General features: G+C 38.3%; 1 protein-coding gene across 7 annotated transcripts in view; it reads left to right on the top strand.

Moving 5' to 3' along the window:
• The window catches only part of LOC124553829, a 286,889-nt gene that overhangs the window by 5,531 nt on the left and 259,644 nt on the right, over positions 1 to 21,714 (top strand). For 6 of the 7 annotated variants that reach the window (XM_047127820.1, XM_047127819.1, XM_047127815.1 and 3 more), the window contains exons 3-5: positions 6,142 to 6,204; positions 14,633 to 14,725; positions 15,571 to 15,639. In XM_047127820.1, the coding sequence (XP_046983776.1) occupies positions 6,142 to 6,204; positions 14,633 to 14,725; positions 15,571 to 15,639 (225 nt within the window). The remainder of the gene's footprint in view (positions 1 to 6,141; positions 6,205 to 14,632; positions 14,726 to 15,570; positions 15,640 to 21,714) is intronic. The other variant, XM_047127821.1, reaches the window with a different exon arrangement.

Raw genomic sequence — 21,714 nt, 5'->3', positions numbered from 1 at the left:
CCAAGTGTAAACGCAGCCAAAACCTCTCAGACAAACAGAAGCTAAACAATGTCAAAGTTAGCGTAAGGAGGGCTATGTGTGAAGCGTTCAGTGAATTCGAAAGTAAAATTCTATGTACCGACTTGACAGAAAATCCTAGGAAGTTCTGGTCTTACGTTAAATCAGTAAGTGGCTCGAAACAGCATATCCAGACACTCCGGGATGATGATGGCATTGAAACAGAGGATGACACGTGTAAAGCTGAAATACTAAACACCATTTTCCAAAGCTGTTTCACAGAGGAAGACCGCACTGCAGTTCCTTCTCTAAATCCTTGCACAAACGAAAAAATGGCTGACATCGAAATAAGGGTCCAAGGAATAGAAAAGCAACTGGAATCACTCAACAGAGGAAAGTCCACTGGACCTGATGGGATAGCAATTCGATTCTACACAGAGTACGCGAAAGAACTTGCCCCCTTCTAACAGCCGTGTACCGCAAGTCTCTAGAGGAACGGAAGGTTCCAAATGATTGGAAAAGAGCACAGGTAGTCCCAGTCTTCAAGAAGGGTCGTCGAGCAGATGCGCAAAACTATAGACCTATATCTCTGACGTCGATCTGTTGTAGAATTTTTTGCTCGCGTATCATGTCGTTTTTGGAAACCCAGAATCTACTCTGTAGGAATCAACATGGATTGCGGGTACAGCGATCGTGAGACCCAACTCGCTTTATTTGTCCATGAGACCCAGAAAATATTAGATACAGGCTCCCAGGTAGATGCTATTTTCCTTGACTTCCGGAAGGTGTTCGATACAGTTCCGCACTGTCGCCTGATAAACAAAGAGCCTACGGAATATCAGACCAGCTGCATGGCTGGATTGAAGAGTTTTTAGCAAACAGAACACAGCATGTTGTTATCAATGGAGAGACGTCTACAGACATTAAAGTAACCTCTGGCGTGCCACAGGGGAGTGTTATGGGACCATTGCTTTTCACAATATATATATATAAATGACCTAGTAGATAGTGTCGGAAGATCCATTCAGCTTTTCGTGGATGATGCTGTAGTATACAGAGAAGTTGCACCATTAGAAAATTGTAGCGAAATGCAGGAAGATCTGCAGCGGATAGGCACTTGGTGCAGGGAGTGGCAACTGACCCTTAACATAGACAAATGTAATGTATTGCGAATACATAGAAAGAAGGATCGTTTATTGTATGATTATGGAACAAACACTGGTAGCAGTTACTTCTGTAAAATATCTGGGAGTATGTGTGCGGAATGATTTGAAGTGGAATGATCATATAAAATTAATTGTTGGTAAGGCGAGTACCAGGTTGAGATTCATGGGGAGAGTCCTTAGAAAATGTAGTCCATCAACAAAGGAGGTGGCTTACAAAACACTTGTTCGACCTATACTTGAGTATTGCTCATCAGTGTGGGATCCGTACCAGATCGGGTTGACGGAGGAGATAGAGAAGATCCAAAGAAGAGCGGCGCGTTTTGTCACAGGGTTATTTGGTAACCGTGATAGTGTTATGGAGATGTTTAACAAACTCAAGTGGCAGACTCTGCAAGAGAAGTGTTCTGCATCGTGGTGTAGCTTGCTCGCCAGGTTTCAAGAGGGTGCGATTCTGGATGAGGTATCGAATATGTTGCTTCCCCCTACTTATACCTCCCGAGGAGATCACGAATGTAAAATTAGAGAGATTAGAGCGCGCACGGAGGCTTTCAGACAGTCGTTCTTCCCGCGAACCATATGCAACTGGAACAGAAAAGGGAGGTAATGACAGTGGCACGTAAAGTGCCCTCTGCCACACACCGTTGGGTGGCTTGCGGAGTGTAGATGTAGATGAACCTGTTCGATGTACTCGTCAATGAGCAGGCGATCTGGTGATCTATCGTGTTACAGTGAACAATCTGTCTCAACCATGTTATTATGCCAAGAGTAAATTGTAGGCCTGCTTGGAGGTTCTTTGATGTATTCGGTGTGAAATTTACACTGAACAGTTATTGCAGAGTTTCTTTCATGAAACCGAAACATGCAATGAACACACACTGCACTAGTGAAAGTAGCCATTTTAAGTGAGCACTATGCTTGTGCAACTGGTAGTGGAATGAGATACTTATGCACTTCGTGAATCAAACTTGTGATTATTTGGTACTAAATGGCACATCCACTGATTCTGTAATTTATAATGAATTTCTACATCATTCCAAAATTGTAAAGTCTTTTTTGGCTCTACCTGTATCTCAGTTTCGAATCATGATTAAGACATTGCCAAGAAAAAGCAACATTTCAAGAATAAATGGAAAAACAGATGTGTGCTCTTTCCTTGGTGAGCATAGAAGAGTCAGTGATTTTGTGGAAAGAAATGCTATTAACAGACATAAATGGATTTGTTATCTGTATGTATGGCAGTCATTTGTGGCTTGTGTATGTCAATCAAACTTGTGAATGAACAGATGGAGTACAGGACATCTTCTCATATCCTCATAGACCCTCATCATAATTTGCACTTGCTGTACTGCACAGTCATGTTATCAGAAGACGGGATTCTCATGGATCTAGACACAGTGAAATTAATTGGAAATACATACTCTGTAACGTGTATCAGATATAGTGGACATTGGGGACTTGTGAAATGAGATGTAACTACTTTTTGTGGACCACTACAATGATGTGAATCACATTTTTGTACAACATTTCTTATGAATTGTATATTTTAATAATTTTGTTTCATCTTTCTGTGCTATGATCTGCATTTTGATAGTGTATTGATGGTGACAAAATAAATTTTTGGGCCTGATGCCCTTGGTGTGCCATCTTGATATTTACCTACCATGTTTATAGTAGCATTTTGGGGCAAAACAATTTGTTTGAAAATATATATATTTTCAAAAAAATTGAATTGGGATATTCAAGGTCAAAGATTAAGGTCAATGACCTCGAATATGATATTCTTAGAAACCTGCCATGTAGCATTGTAAAGCTCTACTCATTGTCTTTTCAGTGATAAAAGTTTTGCTGCATCTTCATCAGAACCAGAATTTATACTCATTTATGTTCAGACAAACACATGAAAATTTTATGCAATTTCCCAACTTTGCAGACCTGTAACTTTGTTCACAATTGTGTCATATACCTCTGCAAAGTGGTAGTTTTCCATATCATATGTGGATTGTTAAATGCACCGAATTTGAAAGAAATCTGAGGTGGTCAAGTTGAAACTGTTTCTTTCCTGTGCTGAATTGATGTGGAGCTACCCTCATAGCACTGCATTATGGTATGCATAAAATATGGAGAGTGGAGGGGAGAGAGTAAATTTAAATAAATTCAGAGAATTTATTAATGCAGTATGCTTGCACAAAACTGACTCATTCAACTGTTAGACCTTTTAAATCACTGTCATTTGCAACATAGGAATTAAAATGTACTTGCAGTGTATAGTTGCAGTGTAATTAAATTTATAAACAAACTCATACAGATAGGGCGTAGTGCATAGTTGCGTTTTATATATGGTTTGGGATAGAAATTTGGATTTTTTTTATTAACATTAGATGTTTACTGGTAATTTAAAATAGTTACTTTTGGAAAGGCATTTGAACACATGTTTACTGTGATCAGTACTTTGAGGAGTAAGATTCAGAGTAATTATTATATTAACAGTTGTGTCTGAATTTGTAAATTGGATCTAGGCTACATACCACTGCAGACAATTTTGATTTCAGGCAAGTGTCATTAGTAAATATTAGATAATAGTTCACAGTACTCTGTGCATGAACTAAGATATATTACGGAATGAATTTCTATGCTGGCAGCAAAGTTGTGGCTGAAAGAAATGGTTGCACATTGAATATTGACCAGTTTCTTCATAATTCCGTATACATTCACCTCACATTGTCCTGAATAATCACGGAAAAGTACAAGAATGGTACAAAAACCAAACAAATCGATGGGGTAAATAATGTGATCTGTAATTTTATCCAGTGCAATGGCTTCGGAGGATGGCCAATTATTGACAGGTGAATTAACTCACATAATGCTGTTAGTGGTCTTACACTGCAGGCCATGTGGACCGACTGGTTGGACCCAACCACACAAATTGCTTGCAGACAATCTGTGCCGACCAAATCTGTTTATGGTAGCATCTTCACAGACAAATTGAAGCTGTGCTGTGACAGCATTATTGTAACATCTGTATTTCAACATGATTTAAAATGCTGAATTAGAGGTAAGTGATCAGTTTGAGATTATAGTGAGCGGAAGTATTGCAACTACAATCCTAAACCAGCCCATGCGGGAGGGGGGGGGGGGGGGGGGGGGGGGAGTTTGAAATTAATGAAATATATTGGGGGCCCCTGTAAAGTTTATTAAACGTGGTAGTAAGACAGGTTGAACCTAAGCTGGCTCCTGCCTTGACTGTTGATAAAATCGTATGGCATATGATGACACATGCATACAGAGAAAAAACAGGACACTAACAATATTTGTTTTCCTCCTGTATTCTGTGAAATGAGGATAGTGGGATCTGTAGTATAGCATGAGGTACAGATTAAGTTGAAAGCTGACACGTGGGCTGTGAGTTGCTGAAGCCAACAAATGTGAGGGCAAGAGACTAACTACAGTTTTTGCTTGTGGTGTTTCTTCTTATGCTAGTAGGATTTCAATGTGTGTGTGTGTGTGTGTGTGTGTGTGTGTGTGTGTGTGTGTGTGTGTGTGTGTGTGTGTGTACACACATCATTGGTAAGTGACTTAAACCTGGTCTTAAAATAACTGTCTTATAAAATTAATTGAAAGTTCTAGAATGGATTAAAACCAGTTACGAAGATTTGAACTTGGAACTGAACCTCAAAAACTATTGAAATACTGTGTGAGAACACCTCTCACATTATATGACACTTCAGTTAATGAACTGGACATCATCTATGATCTTTCAAGACATGTTCAGCAAGTTGTATATATTGAAAGTTAGCTGCATTAAATAAACTTTCTTTCCAGTTGGTGTAAGTTTAATGTAGTAGAAAGATGCACTTAGCCACTCTGTCCACTGAAGCTTCTGGGATTCATGTGCCTTTGGCCAGTTTTTGTCTGTAAGTTGTAATACGGAATGCACAAATGTCGCTTATCAGTATCGATAGATGATAATTACATAGTTTCTCTCCTGGGAGTTTTTGCCATGAAAATAATGTCTTGTGATAGTATTTAAATAGGTAAGCTATATTACTGATTTATATATGTGGGAAGCCAAAAAAGTAATTCCATTACACTTTTTTCCATTTCTGCCAGTCTCCATGAAAATGAACCTGCAAGTGCTATCAGTGACAGTGTGCAAAAATAAAAATTGGAAATTGGTTTTCATAATTTTAGTTCCTCCTTCCACAGTGAGCAACAATTTTCTTTCCAGTTATACTGGTCATTGCATTTGGGAAATTACTTTTTTCTTTCTAACTATTTGGAAATATGCTTGTAATTTATAATTTTGCTTTTTAAATACTTTCAAAAGAAACACATCTGCCAAATTTCCTACAGTTGTGATATGCACCCTGAGCTGTTGTACAATTAAATGGAAAAAGTGATCTTGTAGCCAGATATCTGGAAGAGGAAGATTACGGGTGAGAGTCCAGTACAAAGTAATACTAAAAGACAAAAGGTTTGTTTTTTGCTCACATGTATGATCATCAGCTTGCATTTGCAAGCCTAAGAAGGATGTGGCAATGCTCATATTACATCATAAGAACTTTAATGTTCATCACAAAGTGTTTGCAGTGTCTTTTAGGCATCACATGTTTGCAGTCCCCTTCTAGGTTCAGTGTTACCGTATGACTTACTCTGACTTAAGTGTCCTCACAAAATGTAATTGTATCAAGCACAAGTTTCTCATAAAGTTTAAAATATGTTGTCATTAGGCATTCTCATGATTTTATGTTACTCTCATTGAAATCTTTCTGAAATAAATCGTACTGACATTGTGTCACCCAGAATTTCTCTCTTAGAAAAGAAAATTAATCATAAAATGATAATTTTTGTTAAACTATGCATTGTATTTCATTCTTAAGGAATATCATTGCCTGAATTCCAATTTGCAAAACTTTTCTATCTTGTAGATGTATTTTCTGCTTTAATTAGCCCATTACAGTTTCTTTTAATTTTGTCACAGGTCCAGTTCTACCCATGGAGTGTGAAAGCAAAGGAAGAATTGCAGGAGATTGGAAATCAAGAGGTAATTCTTGAATTCACATGACTGTATAGAAGCAAGTACTGTTATGACAATATTATACTGGATGCAGTGGGATCGATAACCAATACAGCTGTGCACGAGTGTCCAGGTTTTTGTTGTTATGCATGAAATGTTGACACTCGTATAATGTTCCCTAAGTGAAAAATGTGAAAATGCAGACAAGATACCATAGTTTTTAGGCTTTGCAGTATATAAAGGATTAACTTTTGGCATGTGAAAACACACACACACACACACACACACACACACACACACACACACACACACACACGAGTTTGCATCATCGCTTTATTTCAAAATTCGTGGCATGAAAAACAAAAATTGGCTGTGAGTTATGTTTATGTATTCATCTTCAATGTGTCCAGATAACCAAATAAAAAATAATGAAAACATTTATGTAACAACAAAACAGTCTGTTTCCCATTGGGGGGGGGGGGGGGGGGGGGATATTCATAGCACTCCAGAGCAGTGGTGGAACATCCTCTTGCTCAGATGTAGGCTTGAATCCATTGTGGCACCATTGTCATCAGGAAATGGAGATTCACATCTTACAGTTCATTTCCTAACAGTTTGATGAAATACATTAGGTACTGCAGTAGTGTTTTGTAGTGTGCAGTAGTGTTTCGTGTAGTAGTATAGCCCAGAATTATAAAATACAAAATTTCTGATCACCAGTGTTGCATGTAATAGACCAGGAGCATGTGCATTTCGGATGTGTATGTGCCAGATGGCCGAATGGTAGTGTGTAGACTTTTTTATTTTTCATTTCTTTTTATGTAGGTATTCTATGTAGACTTTTTTCCCATTAAGCAGCATAATGCAGAATTATTACCAGCACATTTGAAATAATATTAAAATATTATGTTCTGTATTCATACCAATTCATGCGCAACATTTGGTCTGTTTTTTTATGTATGCAAGAGCCTAAAATAAAATAGCAATAAATAAATAAAACAAAATAACATATCCAAGCCTCTTCAAATGCTGAATTCAGTTCTGGAGAGCACTAGGCCCATGGTTCCTTTGTCATGGAAATCATACATATTGATTATCCTGTGTACCTGTCAAATATGAATGGCCTGTACGGTGTAAAGCCCCTTTTCCATGATCGACTTTCTTGTCACAATTGACCACTCTGACCACTCAAGACAAATAAGTCTACTGCAGCGCTCCTGGCATTTTATTCCTGTACTGAGTCTCATCTGTTTAGAATGGTCATTTTCGTTTACACATCAGGCCAAAAATTGTGTGTGATGTGAAAGCTATCTGTGTGCAGTTTGACATTTGAACTTTGAAAATGAGTTTAAAAGGGACTATCCTTTTTGCAAAAAATTCGAAATTTACGAAGGTTGGAACTTAAATAGTGGCAACTATTTTTTTCACAACCGATACAAGATAGTTACATGTTTGCACCTGTTACTGTCCTTCAAACAACAATGCGTCCACACATTGTCGTTTCAAATGATGGGTGGGTTGTGCAGAAAGTGTTGCCACTTCTTTCACAAAGCTGGTCGCAGGATATGCTCCAAAAATGAGCAGTAATAAGACTTAAGTACTTGTGACTTTGATTTGATTCCGAAAATGAAGGAACCACCTTGTGGCATTCGCTTCAGAACTGTTCCAGAGCTTAGACAGGCAGTAGACCACTCCATTCGCACCATCAACAGAACAGGCTCTGCTAACAGTATTCTACGCCTTCCAAATCGCTGGCGACTACTTTGAAGGACAGTAACTGGTGCAAACATGTAACTCTTTTGTATTGGTTGTGAATGAATAGTTGCCACTATTTAAGTTCCAACCCTCATAGTATATCATGTAGGAACAAGCAAGTATAATAGTTTATCAATCTCCGAAGGAGAATTCATTGTAGACATTTTTGTTAAAGCCCACATGGTAAATTCTTTACACTCCTGAGAACAGAAAGAATAGGAAAAGTGGCATCCAAACATTTTGGAGCATATACATTTATTTGTTCAGAAATATACATACTATTACACACATTCAACAGTATCTAGAACACAGTAAATAGCGCCTTTTTGCTTAATCCTTTGTATCTTGTTTTCTTGCTGAATGCAAAAAACATCAAAAATTACTTTTTTTTTGACAAATAATCCTGACTTTTTTACTGTTAAAATAATTTTCGTTGAAACGCATTTATCTGTTTATGTTTCTCTTAATGCACAGTGTAGGATTTGTCTCTGTGAAATATAAATGCCTTTGCACTTTCAGAGATTTTGTCTGTCTTGTAAGAGAACACTATTAGGAAAAAAATATCAGAACCCTGTGTAACTTTCCAGTGTCACAAAAACAAAACAATAAAGATTAAGGAGACACACAAGGACAAAATCCATTTCTATAATATGACTGAGCTTGGCCAGGATATTAACTTTTGATGTTAGCAGATGTCGTCAAAGTCCCATGTTTCTGCACATTTGCATTATGCAGTGTACTCAGAAATATAGAACACAACACTCGGCGCAGTCTGTAAATAGTTGACTTGTCATAGACACGTTCGTGTCATGGATGGTTGCTGAGTTACATGCAGGCACAAAAGGTGCATGCACTCTGAGCCGTCAGTTTTGACCTTAAAGTCACTCATGTAAAACGGGCTTAATTCCTCGACACTACCTGTTAGTTGGAAATGATTCCACATCTGCAACGCATAACTTTGACTCTGGTACACACATGGAGCATGTCCCTGAATGAAAAGCCTCTTGCATGTTATGTGATGATGGAGACCAGATCTTTGGTCACAAATGTCCTTAGTGGCATCATGGAAGTTTATGCAGACCCAATTTTTGGTCACAAGTGTCTTTTGTGGCATCATGGAAACTTACTCAATGTTCCACAGGTGCCTCTAATCTTTTCCAACTGGTGCTTTACTTTCAACTGAAATGCTGCAATACATTAGAGTATTATGTTCTACCAATTGTGTTGCAACTGCAAACTTAACTGCAATGAAGGCAACACTCTGAATGTGACCCGGGAAACACCTCGATCAATTGTAGAACATGCTGCTTCTTGATTTCAGCTTGTTGCCGGAAACGATGGACAGCATATTGAAAATGTTTTGCGCCAGTCACATGGATATTAAAAATCTGATTTGATTTGGGTTTATGCATTTTTTGGCCCCAGGACAGTTAAAAACCGAAGTGATTGATACTCTGTATGCAGTTTTTGGCCTCAGGACAATTAAAAACCAATTTTCCCATCCCATGTGATATGACCTTGCCATGGTTGATGGGCTTGCGTAACTAACAGTATCACACCTGTACACCCATGCACACTGAGTAGTACAGTTTGTTTAATGTCAAACATACACCTTAGGCATTGTTGGTATGATTAATTTGCTGTTTTTAGGCAACCACTATTAAATTATGTTTGTATTGTCTTGTATTAAACAGACCAGACCTCATCGACGGTGTCAGTGCTGAGACAGGGAGTAGTGATCGTGATGTTGTCATTACGTCTATGATTACGAAAGTTAAAAAGTTGGTCAGGAAGGCTAGGAGAGTATTCGTACTAGAAAGATCAGATAAGCAGTTGTTAGCATCCCACTTAGTAAATGAATAGACTTCGTTTACTTCCGGTACGATGGACGTGGAAGAATTATGGGCAAATTTTAAACACATTGTAAATCACGCATTGGAGAAGTATGTGCCGAAAAAGTGGGTTACAAATGGAAAACAGCACAATTCGGAGAATGCTCAGGAAGCAAAGACAGTTGCACTCGCGGTACAAGAAAGATTGGGAGAATGAGGACAGCAAAAGTTAGTAGAGATTCGTGCTGCTGTAAAAAGAGCGATGCGCGAAGCATACAACCACTACCACCATCATACCTAAGCAAAAGATCTTGCTGAAAACCCAAGGAAATTCTGGTCTTACGTAAAATCGGTAAGTGGGTCGAAGGCGTTCATCCAGTCATTCACTAATCAGTCTGGCCTGGCAACGGAAGGCAGCAAAACCAAAGCTGAAATTTTAAATTTAGAATTTGAGAAATTTTTCACACAGGAGGATCGTACAAACATACCGCCATTTGAGTCTCGTACAGATTCCTGTATGGAGGACATAGTGATAGACATCCCTGGGGTTGTGAAGCAGCTGAATGGGTTGAAAATAAATAAATCACCAGGTCCTGGTGGGATTCCAATTCGGTTTTACAGAGAGTACTCTACTGCATTGGCTCCTTACTTAGCGTGCATTTATCACGAATCTCTTGCCCAACGTAAAGTCCCGAGCGACTGGAAAAAAGTGCAGATGACACCTGTATATAAGAAGGGTAGAAGGACGGATCCTCAAAATTACTGACCAGTATCCTTAAAATCGGTTTGTTGCAGGATTCTCGAACATATTCTCAGTTCGAATATAATGAATTTCCTTGAGACAGAGAAGTTGCTGTCGATGCATCAGCACGGCTTTAGAAAGCATCGCTCCTGCGAAACGCAACTCGCTCTTTTTTCACATGATATCTTGCGAACCATGCATGAAGGGTATCAGACGGATGCCATATTCCTTGACTTCCGGAAAGCGTTTGACTCGGTGCCCCACTGCAGACTCCTAACTAAGATACGAGCATATGGGATTGGTTCCTGTGAGTGGCTCGAAGACTTCTTAAGTAATAGAACCCAGTACGTTGTCCTCGATGGTGAGTGTTCATTGGAGGTGAGGGTATCATCTGGAGTGCCCCAGGGAAGTGTGGTAGGTCAGCTGTTGTTTTCTATCTACATAAATGATCTTTTGGATAGGGTGGATAGCAATGTGCGGCTGTTTGCTGATGATGCTGTGGTGTACGGGAAGGTGTCGTCGTTGAGTGACTGTAGGAGAGTACAAGATGACTTGGACAGGATTTGTGATTGGTGTAAAAAAAGGCAGCTAACTCTAAATACAGATAAATAATGCACATGAATAGGAAAAAGAATCCGGTAATGTTTGAATACTCCATTAGTAGTGTTGCGCTTGACACAGTCACGTCGAATAAATATTTGGAGAGCGATATGAAGTGGGACAAGCATGTAATGGCAGTTGTGGGGAAGGCAGATAGTCGTCTTCGGCTCATTGGTAGAATTTTGGGAAGATGTGGTTCATCTGTAAAGAAGACCGGTTATAAAACACTAATATGACCTATTCTTGAGTACTGCTCGAGCGTTTGGGATCCATATCAAGTCGGATTGAGGGAGGACATAGAAGCAATTAAGAGGCGGGCTGCTAGATTTGTTACTGGTAGGTTTGATCATCACGCGAGTGTTACAGAAATGCTTCAGGAACTCCGGTGGGAGTCTCTAGAGGAAAGGAGGCGTTCTTTTCGTGAATCGCTACTGAGGAAATTTAGAGAACCAGCATTTGAGACTGACTGCAGTGCAATTTTACTGCTGCCAACTTATATTTCGCAGAAAGACCACAAAGATAAGAGAGATTAGGGCTAGTACAGAGGCATATAGGCAGTCGTTTTTCCCTCGTTCTCTTTGGTAGTGGAACAGGGAGAGAAGATGCTAGTTGTTGTACGAGGTACCCTCCGCCACACACCGTATGGTGGATTGCGGAGTATGTATGTAGATGTAGATGTAAGTCCTCTCCAGCCAATCCACGAATTGCCAAAATTAGAACTAATGCTGTGCATATTGGATCTGCAAAGTCTACAGCATGCTGGAACCACAACCTCATTCCTATATGTAGGGGTACGTCCTCCAATAATGTTGGCAGGTTCTACATTGGCCATCTGAGTGGAGGGGATAACACATGGGGCCCAAGCAAATAGTAGCTCATGATATTCGCCCACATGTTAAATACAGATTGTCTGATTATCTTGTATATATGCTATATGTACATTTTCTACCACCAATACATACCCTCGGTGACAATTGTGCTTGCATTCTGTTGTAAATTGATCCTCATCTGTAACCAAAACTTGGCCTACTTACACGTGCTCAGAGCTTTCTCTGTTTGTGTTTTGAACATCTGGTTATTAAACTAAATATATTTCATGTTGGCTCTGTTGTAATCTGTCAGTTTGGGCACTGATGTTTTGGACACCCAGTATATATATGATATATGTGTTGCATATGAAAAAGATAGCAAAAAGGACAGAAAGGAGGATTTATGTTAGGAGTGGCATTGTAGCAGACTGTTCCGCCCTGCTGTGTTTCACACAGCAAGTGGTCACAGTTGTCTACAACTGCGACAAGTTGCTGTGTTGACTATTTATAGCCTAAAGATGCCCACATACAGAGGTTGAAAATGTGTCTTTATAATAACTCTATTGATCTAGTTATACTAAAAATTTTTCATGCTGTTCTTCTCTATCCCTTCTTGTGGTCAGCCAGTTTGGTGGTGGTCATTTCTCTACAAAATGCTTTGCTTTAAACACATCAGTCAGTAAGCAATGTGTGGTTTGACATGCTGTTCAGCCATTCTGGTTATGTAATAATGTAATTACGTGTATGTATGATAACATTCATAGCTATGTGCAGTGTGTATATATTTTTTAGTGTTATCCATTATTGTAAATATCATGGTTCACTTCAGTCATTATCATAACTGCAAACTGTTTCTGACCATATGATACAAAAGTACTGATGAGCATCTTCAATTAATTTCGTAAGTAATCTGCTTGACTGTGTTGTCAAGAGAGATGCCCCCTTTTTTTGTGCCTATGTGGACAAAAGTTCTGTGAAGCGAGTAAACAGTGGTCAGTTATTTTGTTAATGTAAGTTGTTGCTTGTCACTGAAAATTTGTATTCTGTGTAATATTTTAGTTCCTACATTTCACAGATATGAGCTGTAGTGTAACAAAACAGTCCACATGAAGATGAGGGACTGAAACACATGAAACACAAAGTGGAGCTAAGTGATGACAGTGAATGTGTACACCATACAGCATTTATTACATGATTTATTGTCTCATGCTAGAGGTAAAATATATCTTTGCATTTATGTTATAAAAATTTAAAGACAGCTGTGGACAATGTTGACTGGAATACAATCTTCTAAAATTCTGAAGATAGCAGGAATGAAATACAGGTAGTGAAAGATTATACACAAAAATTTCAGAAACCAGACTACAATTAAAGATGAAGGACATGAAAGGAAAGCAGTGATTGAGAAGGGAGTGAGACAGAGTTACAGCCTTTCATCAGTGTTCTTTAATCTCTTAATCAAGAAAACAGTAAAGGAGAAGAAATAAAAACTTTGAGGTTTGATGATTATGTCAGAGACAGCAAAGAACTTGGAATAACAGTTAAATGCTATGGGTAGTGTTGGAAAGAAGTTATAAGATGACTGTCGTCAAAAATAAAAGTGTTGCAGTGAACTGAAATTAAATTGGATGATGCTTGAGGGAATTTGATTAGGAAATGAGATACTAAAAGTGGTAGATGTGTTTTGCCATTTGGTCAGCAGACTAACTGATGATGGCCAAAGTAGATAGAATGTAAAATGCAGACTGGCAATAACAAGAAAAACATTTCTGAAAATGAGGATTTTTTTGACATCTAATATCAATTTAAGTGTTAGGAAGTCTCTTGTGAAGGTATTTGTCAGGAGTGTAGCCTTGTACATAAGTGAAATGTTGCTAATACCAGATCAGTGAAGAAGAGTATAAGCTTTTGGAATATAGTGCTACAGAAGAATGCTGAAGATGAGATAGACAGGTCAAATAGCTAATGACATGTTACTGATTTGTATTCGTGAGAAATTTATGGTACACCTGGGCTAAAGGAATTTGAAATTTGTAGATGAGTGGTTGGCATAGCTGACTGTTATTTAAGTACTTGGGTTCAATTCCCAGTTCTGCCAAGGATTTTCTTGATTGGACCAGGGTGCAATCAGCCTCACAAGGCCAACTGAGGAGCTACATGACCTGGTATGTGCATCTGATCACACTCTCAGCAGACAACGGCACGATAGTCAGTTGGGTGTGATTGGCCTGTCTAGTGCCAGAACACAGAACTTTACCTTTACCATTACTTTTACCTGTGAGTAAAAGAAGGGATTGGCTGGTAGACATATCCTGAGACAGGAAGGAATTTTCAATTTGGTAATGGAGGGAAGTGTGCTGGTAAATATTGTAGAGGGAGACCAAGAAATGAATCCACTGAGTAGTTTGAAATGTGTGTAGGCTGGAGTAGTTATGTAGAGATAAAGAGGCTTGCACAGGACAGAGTACTGCCAAGAGCTGCTTTGAACTAGTCTTCAGACTGCGGACCACCACCACCCAACACCACCACCACCACCAACAACAACAACAACAGTGACAGCAACAACAATATAGAAATTATCAACAGTAATGTCAGTTAATTAGTAGATCGGTAATGTCAGTAAGTTAGTGGGTTCTCATTTTCTTTGGTGCTGACCTATTTACTTATTCGAGTACAATATACAAGCAGTAAATGTACTTTTTTGTTTTGTTACACAGATTAATCGTTACAACACAGCTACTTGCATACTATGTGATCGTACTGAACGTGGCGCAAAAGTGGTTCTTGGATTAGAAATGGAAGCCAGTGATGTAAGTAATCATGTGTTTATTTGCCAAATCACACTCATGACTGAGAGCTCATCCAACAAAACTGTACAAATATCACATCTATGTACGGGATGTAAAAACAAGACACAAATTACGTTGTGAGGTGATCTGTAAAACTGTCCTCATCTGTGCTTATCTTCTCTAGGCTGCAAACCTTACTAGCTGATAGTACCAGAAAAACTTCCAGCCTTGTTAAATGGAGAACTGTTGTTTTGATTTATTAAGATTTTATTACTATGTCATAGAGACTTGCGGCCTAAATTTGTGTTGTTTACAAATATGAGCTGTGCATGGCAAGCACGTGGACGAATGAGCATTGTGTGTGGATCATATAGTGAGCAGCAGTGTGTTCATAATCATTTACAGTCACAGTGTTACCAGATTTCACTGGCAGAATGCTAATACATGTTGGTGAATGTAGAACATATGGAGAATAGTATAGTAGTAGAGTGTGTATGACTGTTTGGTTCCAGATGACTATTGCATGATAACTGTGTGTGATTGCTACTAACTGATTTAGTTCTGACTTTATGAGAATTCATTCAGTTGTGCTCCATAAAACACATGCAGTGTGAATGTGCTTTCATGAAGTCCCAATCGTACATCAATAGTCATGGAAAGTTAACTTGTAACAAGCTGCTAGACAGAAGTTAGAACATACAAGCATTCAAATGAAGTACATTACATAAATGTGAATGAAAGTCAACAAAAAAGGGTTGTTAGCAGACATTTGTAGTTCTGCTACAAACCAGTTAGCAACTGGAAATCAATTAGAATAAGTATGGAGCATGTGAGTGAAGTGAATGGCATTTTCATTTCTGTTGCAGATCAACACTGAGCTACCAGTTTCAGAGAGATGCATCAAGGAAGAACAGGATGAAACTAAGGATCAAAAGGTAATCTCAGAGTTTCAAAATGGAGTTAATTAAGCTCTATTGTAGTGTTATAATATTACAGTGGTAGTGTCCATATAGATGGCTCTGCTGTAAAGGAAGTGATTTTGTTGTTGTTGTTGTTGCTGTTGTTCTTGTGGTCTTCAGTCTGAAGACTGGTTTGATGCAAGTATCAATGTTAGATGTGCAAGACTTCATCTCTGCATAACTAGTGCAACCTATGTCCATTTGAACAATCTTACTCTACTGCTACTACTACTACTACTACTACTACTACTACTATTACTACTCCCCTTTCATGTCCTTCAACTCAAATGATGGGAGTCTGGCTTCTGTACAAGTTGTAGAAAACCTTTCACTCCCTAACTCAATTGATCTGTCTTCTTGTTATGGCAGTGCTGTTGGAGTTTTGGTTTGCTGGCTCAGATGTAGATCTACTGTTGGCCAGAAGTATGTGCCCTTTCTGAAATATTTCAACTTGTAATATTCAATTATTGTCTGTATACTGTAATTCTTTTGTGAAGGTAATCTCCTTTTTTGCAAATTTGCATACTGCTGCATCTATCCCATTTTTCTGTTCCAAACAAATGAAAAACACAGATGTTAGAAGTAGAGATTGAGACATGTGAATTTACAGGGTAACCAGAAGGATTGTGAACTGGGGTAGCACCAGTATGTGGATAAGTTAATCAAAAAGTTCAGTTATGCCTTCTTTCATTTGGAAATTTCTCACTGTGTTGAGCTGCAGGCAGGATTGCTTTGTGTACTGGATAGATCAAAAATAATTTTATTTGTTATACTTTTATACTGTCACTCAGTAGTGTCCTATGTTAAGACTTATGTAGTAACACAGCTAAACTCAAAAAAGTGTTTATTCCACTGAAAGATATAATAAGAATGTTGTGTAAAGTAGATAGCTGAACTTCTTGTTGAAGCCTATTGATGGTCTTAGGGATCCTGACACTTAGTTGCTAGTGGACACAAGGCAGGAGATTGAAAATACTGAAATACTCAGAAATGGAGTAAAAGCAACTCCTATAATTCAAGGATATTTGGATTGTGGAATGTATATTCTGGTTAACAGTAATGTTACCATTACTTCTCCATTACAGAGACAGCAGATAGTGTTGAGTGAAAAAGTTACATGAAACTTTCTGATAGATTTTGTGTTTGAACTGGGATTTGAACCTGTCACTTTTGCCCTTCACAGGCAAGTGCTGTGCCAACTAGCTGTTCAGACATGACTCCTGACTCACTCTCATAGCTTCCAGCCAGTATATCTTCTCTTAGCTGCCAAAGTTACACAAGCTCCTGTGCCTGCTTTTCAGGATTAGCATTCCTGAAAGAAAGGATGTTATGTAGGCTGTGCCAGGTCCTAGGGGGAGTATGTTTGAAAAGAATTTTCGTTCTGCAGATGGATTTGTGACAGTTTGAAACTACACTGGGTTGGGACTCAAACACAGAACTGGCTAAAGTAAAGCTGTGATTGTGGGTTATGAATCATGTCTGGATGCTGAAATGGTAAGAGCCTTGCTGCAAAATGTGAAGTTTCCCTGTTCGAGTCCTGGTCTGACACTTGTTTAATCTTATGGGAAATTTTCAGATATGCACACTTCCCTGCAGAATGAAAGATTAGTTCCATAAGAAAAGTTACACATTTGGTGAGATAGAACTACTACATAAAAATAACAGATAGGTAGCATATGAAGAGTAAGTTTTTTCAAAGTAGTTGTTTTGCTTGTAACATACACATATAAAAGTTATCTAGAAGTAATTACAATAATTATCAGTGCATGTATATTAGTGCTAGTCATAAGGTACAGTTATAATCTTCACAGAAATATCCTGCAGTGGCTGCTTATGCCTGTTAATTGACTCTTTCCACATCACTGAAGGCTCTTCACCAGAATGGACTATACGTAACCAGAGTGTGAATGAATAAACGAATCAATAAATGTTGGCACATTCTCAGAATTATTGAGATCCTTGGGAGAGCTAGCTATTTCACATGCTGCGCAAGATGTATGAGATGGGCAATATACTCTGACTTCAGGAAGAAAGTAATAATTCCTATTCCAAAGAAGACAGGTGCTGACTGTGTGACTATTACTGAACTGTCAGTTTAATAAGTCATACTGGCAAAATACTGGCTCAAATTATTTACAGGAGAGTGGAAAGTTGGTGGAAGCCAATCTTGGGGAAGGATGGTATGGTTTCCAGAGGAATGTGGGAGGACACAAGGCAGTACCGACCCTATGACTTACCTTAGAAAATAGTTTAAGGAAAGGCAGTCCTACATTTATAGCTTTCATAGATTTGGAAAAAGCTTTAGAGTGCCAACTGGAATACATTCTTTGAAATTCTGAAGGTAACAGGGATAAAATATAGATAACATAGGATGATATACAACATCTACAGAAAGCAGATGGCTGTTTTTAGTCAAGGGGCATGGAAGGGAGTCATGGACCCGCAAGGTTAGGCGAGGGCGCTGATGTGCTGCTTCCTGGACTCGGGTAGGAGTGCCGGCTGCGGATCGAATCCGCCCAGTGGACTGATAACAAGGGCCCGTGTGCCAGCCAGCCTGGATGTGGTTTTTTGGCAGTTTTCCATATCCCACTAGGTGAATACTGGGCTGGTCCCCAAGTCCCACCTTAGTTACATGACTCACAGACATTTGAAACAAGTTCACACTATTTCATAATTTACACTCGATGCAGACAGCCGGGGTACACTGATTCTGTCGTGGGGGGCACGGGGTGGTGGCAGGAAGGGCATCTGACCACTCCTTCAAACTAACCTTGCCAAATCCGATTGTAACCATGCTGATCCTGTGAAGCCTGTGGGACAAAGGTATTAGCTAAAGGAAGAAGAAAAAGCTTGAAAGTGAGGCACAAGTCGAGAAGCAAGTGAGACAGGATTGTAGCCTATCCCAAATGTTCTTTGATTTCTGCATTGAGCAAGCAGTAAAGGGAACAAATTAATTATTTGGAAAGTGAAGTACAAGGAGGAGAAAGAAAATCTTTGAGGTTTGCTGGTGACACTGTAATTGTACTAGAGACAGCGAAGGACTTGGAAGAGCTGTTGTACAGAATGCATAGTGTCTTGAAAAGAGTTTATAACATGAATGTAAACTAAAGTAAAAGCTTGGGTTAGGGAAAGTAGTCGAAATAAGTTGTGTGATGCTGAGGGAATTAGATTAGGTTAGAAACACCAAAAATAGTAAACGGGTTTAGCTATTTGGGCGATTAAAAAACCGATGATGGCCAAAGTAGAGAGGATATAAAATGCAGACTGTTCGTGTAGGTAAAGCAATTCTGAAATGAAAGAAATTGTTGATCTCGAATATAAACTTAAGTTTTGGACATATTTTCTGAAGATATTTATCTGGAATGTAGCCTTGTACGGAAGCAAAACATGGACAATAAACAGTTCAGAAAAAATAGAAGCTTTTGAAATGTCATGCTAGAGAAAAATGAAGATTCGATGACTATATCAGATAATTGGGGAGACACTGATAATTTGGAGAGGAAAGCAAATTAAGTGAATGAAGGGTTTGGTTGATTCTATACATCTGAAACATTAAGGCATTGTCAGTTTCTCAGTGGAGTGATGTATGGGAGAGAACGCCAAGGGATGAACCCAGTAACCAGTTTCAAATGGATGTTGACTTCGGTATTCGTGCAGAGAGGAAGGGGCTTGTGCAGGGTAGAGTGGTATATGGAACTATATCTAACGTGTTTTCACACTGAATACAACAACAACAACAACAACAACAACAAAGACAACAACAACAACAACAGTGGTCCGCAGTCTCCATAAATTCTTTTAATGATGTAATTTTCCACTTTTGGCTGAACTATTTTTATTTTGATAGTTCATTTTTGGCTTATGGGCTGTTGTCAAACATCTTCAGAGTTGTAGTACAAGGTATCGCATAAAACATAAGTGCAGAGTGAAGTCATAGTAAATTGGAGACAACTACGTAAAGTGTTGTTTCTTCCAGATGGGATGGGAAAATAAGTGTTTGTTTATGAATTTGCAAATGTTCACATTTTGTGCTCAGCCAGAGATTTGTAAGGTTAGATATATCAGTTATATTGATAGCTCTGCTAACAGAATCAATAAGAACTTAATACTTCCAATAAGGGTATATTACTCTTTCGAGATAGACTATGCAGTTAAAAATGCTGTTCATGCTGCTGTGCATAGTAAAGCTATATATGAACCTATTTAAGAAACATTTGTCACTTTCAGTGTAGTCAGTCTATTCAGTAAGGTGGCTATAATAGAAATCTTTGAAGCCAAAAAGAATGTACTTAGTATTTAAAAAATTGGATAACCAGAATTGATTAAATTTGGAGTTACTGTGATTGATCTTGTCATTTCATTAATTAAAGTTCCAAGCTGAGAGGTATTAACTATAAGATGATGTTGCTGTGGGTAGTTACATTGTTAGCACACTAACAGGTATTTTGGTAAATTACTAATATGGCTAGCAATACTCTTTACCACAAGAGATATGTTCACGACACTCTTGTTCTCATTAATGGACGATTGCTGACGTTGAGAGTATACTATTGCTGTGTAACAGTGTGTGTCCAAATATTGATTTTATTATGGAACTAAATAAAAAACAAGCTAATAATTTTTTTTTGATATGATGACAAAGAATGACAATAACATCCATAAAATTAAACACTGGAGAATCCAGGATGAAATGTAACAATATTATGAGAAGGAAAGTTGCTTCCCTCTCCCTCTCCCTCTCCCTCTCCCACACACACACACACACACACACACACACACACATCTGTCTGTCTGTCTATTGTTGATAAAGGCAATTGGCCAAAAGCTCTTAAGTGTGAAAATCTTTTTGTGGTGCCTATCAGTGACTCAGCATCTCTGCTACATGGTGAGTAACAACTTTACCTCTCATAATATTGTTACACACATAAAATTGTAATATACTGGAAATGAACCTGCACTAACTGCATAATCTTTGATTGTTTGCAACACATATAGATACGTATGTAATTCTTTTTCTCTCCATGGTAAACAATGGTTAACCTCCATTAGGACAAAAATAGATTTGCTAAAGAATTATATACACAAAAAAACAGCAGCTAATGACAGTTCGGTGCCAGTATTTTACATAAAATGTATACTACAAAATAGAAAAATAAACCACAATGATATGAGAAACGGAACCAGGAAAATATGTATACATTGATTTGCCTTACTGTTGTGGCACATCAGACAGAATAGGCCAGATAACAAGAGATGGAAAATAGCTGGCCACACTGCCCACAAAATAAAATCATTTACACTCTCAGGAATTTATAGAATCAGATGTGAATTTGAGTGTGTCTTAGTGGGCAAACAAGGAAATGTTTACTCATATGATTCAGAGAGCACACAAACACAAGTGAAATCTCTGGACTAGTAGGACAGAGCTGGTGTGGAAAGGGGCCAAAATAAGTTCATGTCAGTTACACTCAAGATATAAATTTTATTAGTTAAAACACACAATAACATAAGCAAGAATTAAACACACTCAAGGTTTTAACGAAAGAGCTCCTTTGATTTGATTTAAATCAGATGGAAGCCACATATGAAAATCCAGGGCCCAAGTCCTAAGCAGGGAATTGAGGTACAAGAGGTCTTCTGGACGCTTCAATTCTTTCAAAAAAAATTTTTTGTTACTTCAATACACACTAAGCAGGAACAGTGTTACGGCTTAAGGCCAAAACAAAGATTTTCAATGTTAATTCTAAATAGGCTGAAACGCGACTGAAGGCTGCATATCAACCAAACAATGTAATATCTTAAAGCTTAGGAAGAAGGGCTTTCAGTTTAACAGGCTGAGGGCCTTAGCTTAAAACATTTCATGCAAACTCTGGTGAAGGCTTCATACTAAAGAATAATGATGTTATGACTTAAGGCAAGACCAAGATTTTAAATTTTTAATTTCAGAGAGATTAAAACTCAGCTGAAGGCCACATACTAAAGAATGCCAATCTTATAACTTATGGGGCAAGGCAGAATTTTGGATTTTTAATTTAAGAGAGATTAAACTCA

This window comes from Schistocerca americana, chromosome 11 (genome assembly GCF_021461395.2).
Source record: "Schistocerca americana isolate TAMUIC-IGC-003095 chromosome 11, iqSchAmer2.1, whole genome shotgun sequence".
Taxonomy (NCBI): domain Eukaryota; kingdom Metazoa; phylum Arthropoda; class Insecta; order Orthoptera; family Acrididae; genus Schistocerca; species Schistocerca americana.
Note: the sequence above shows the minus strand (reverse complement) of the source record. Positions and strands in the feature narration are given on the sequence as shown.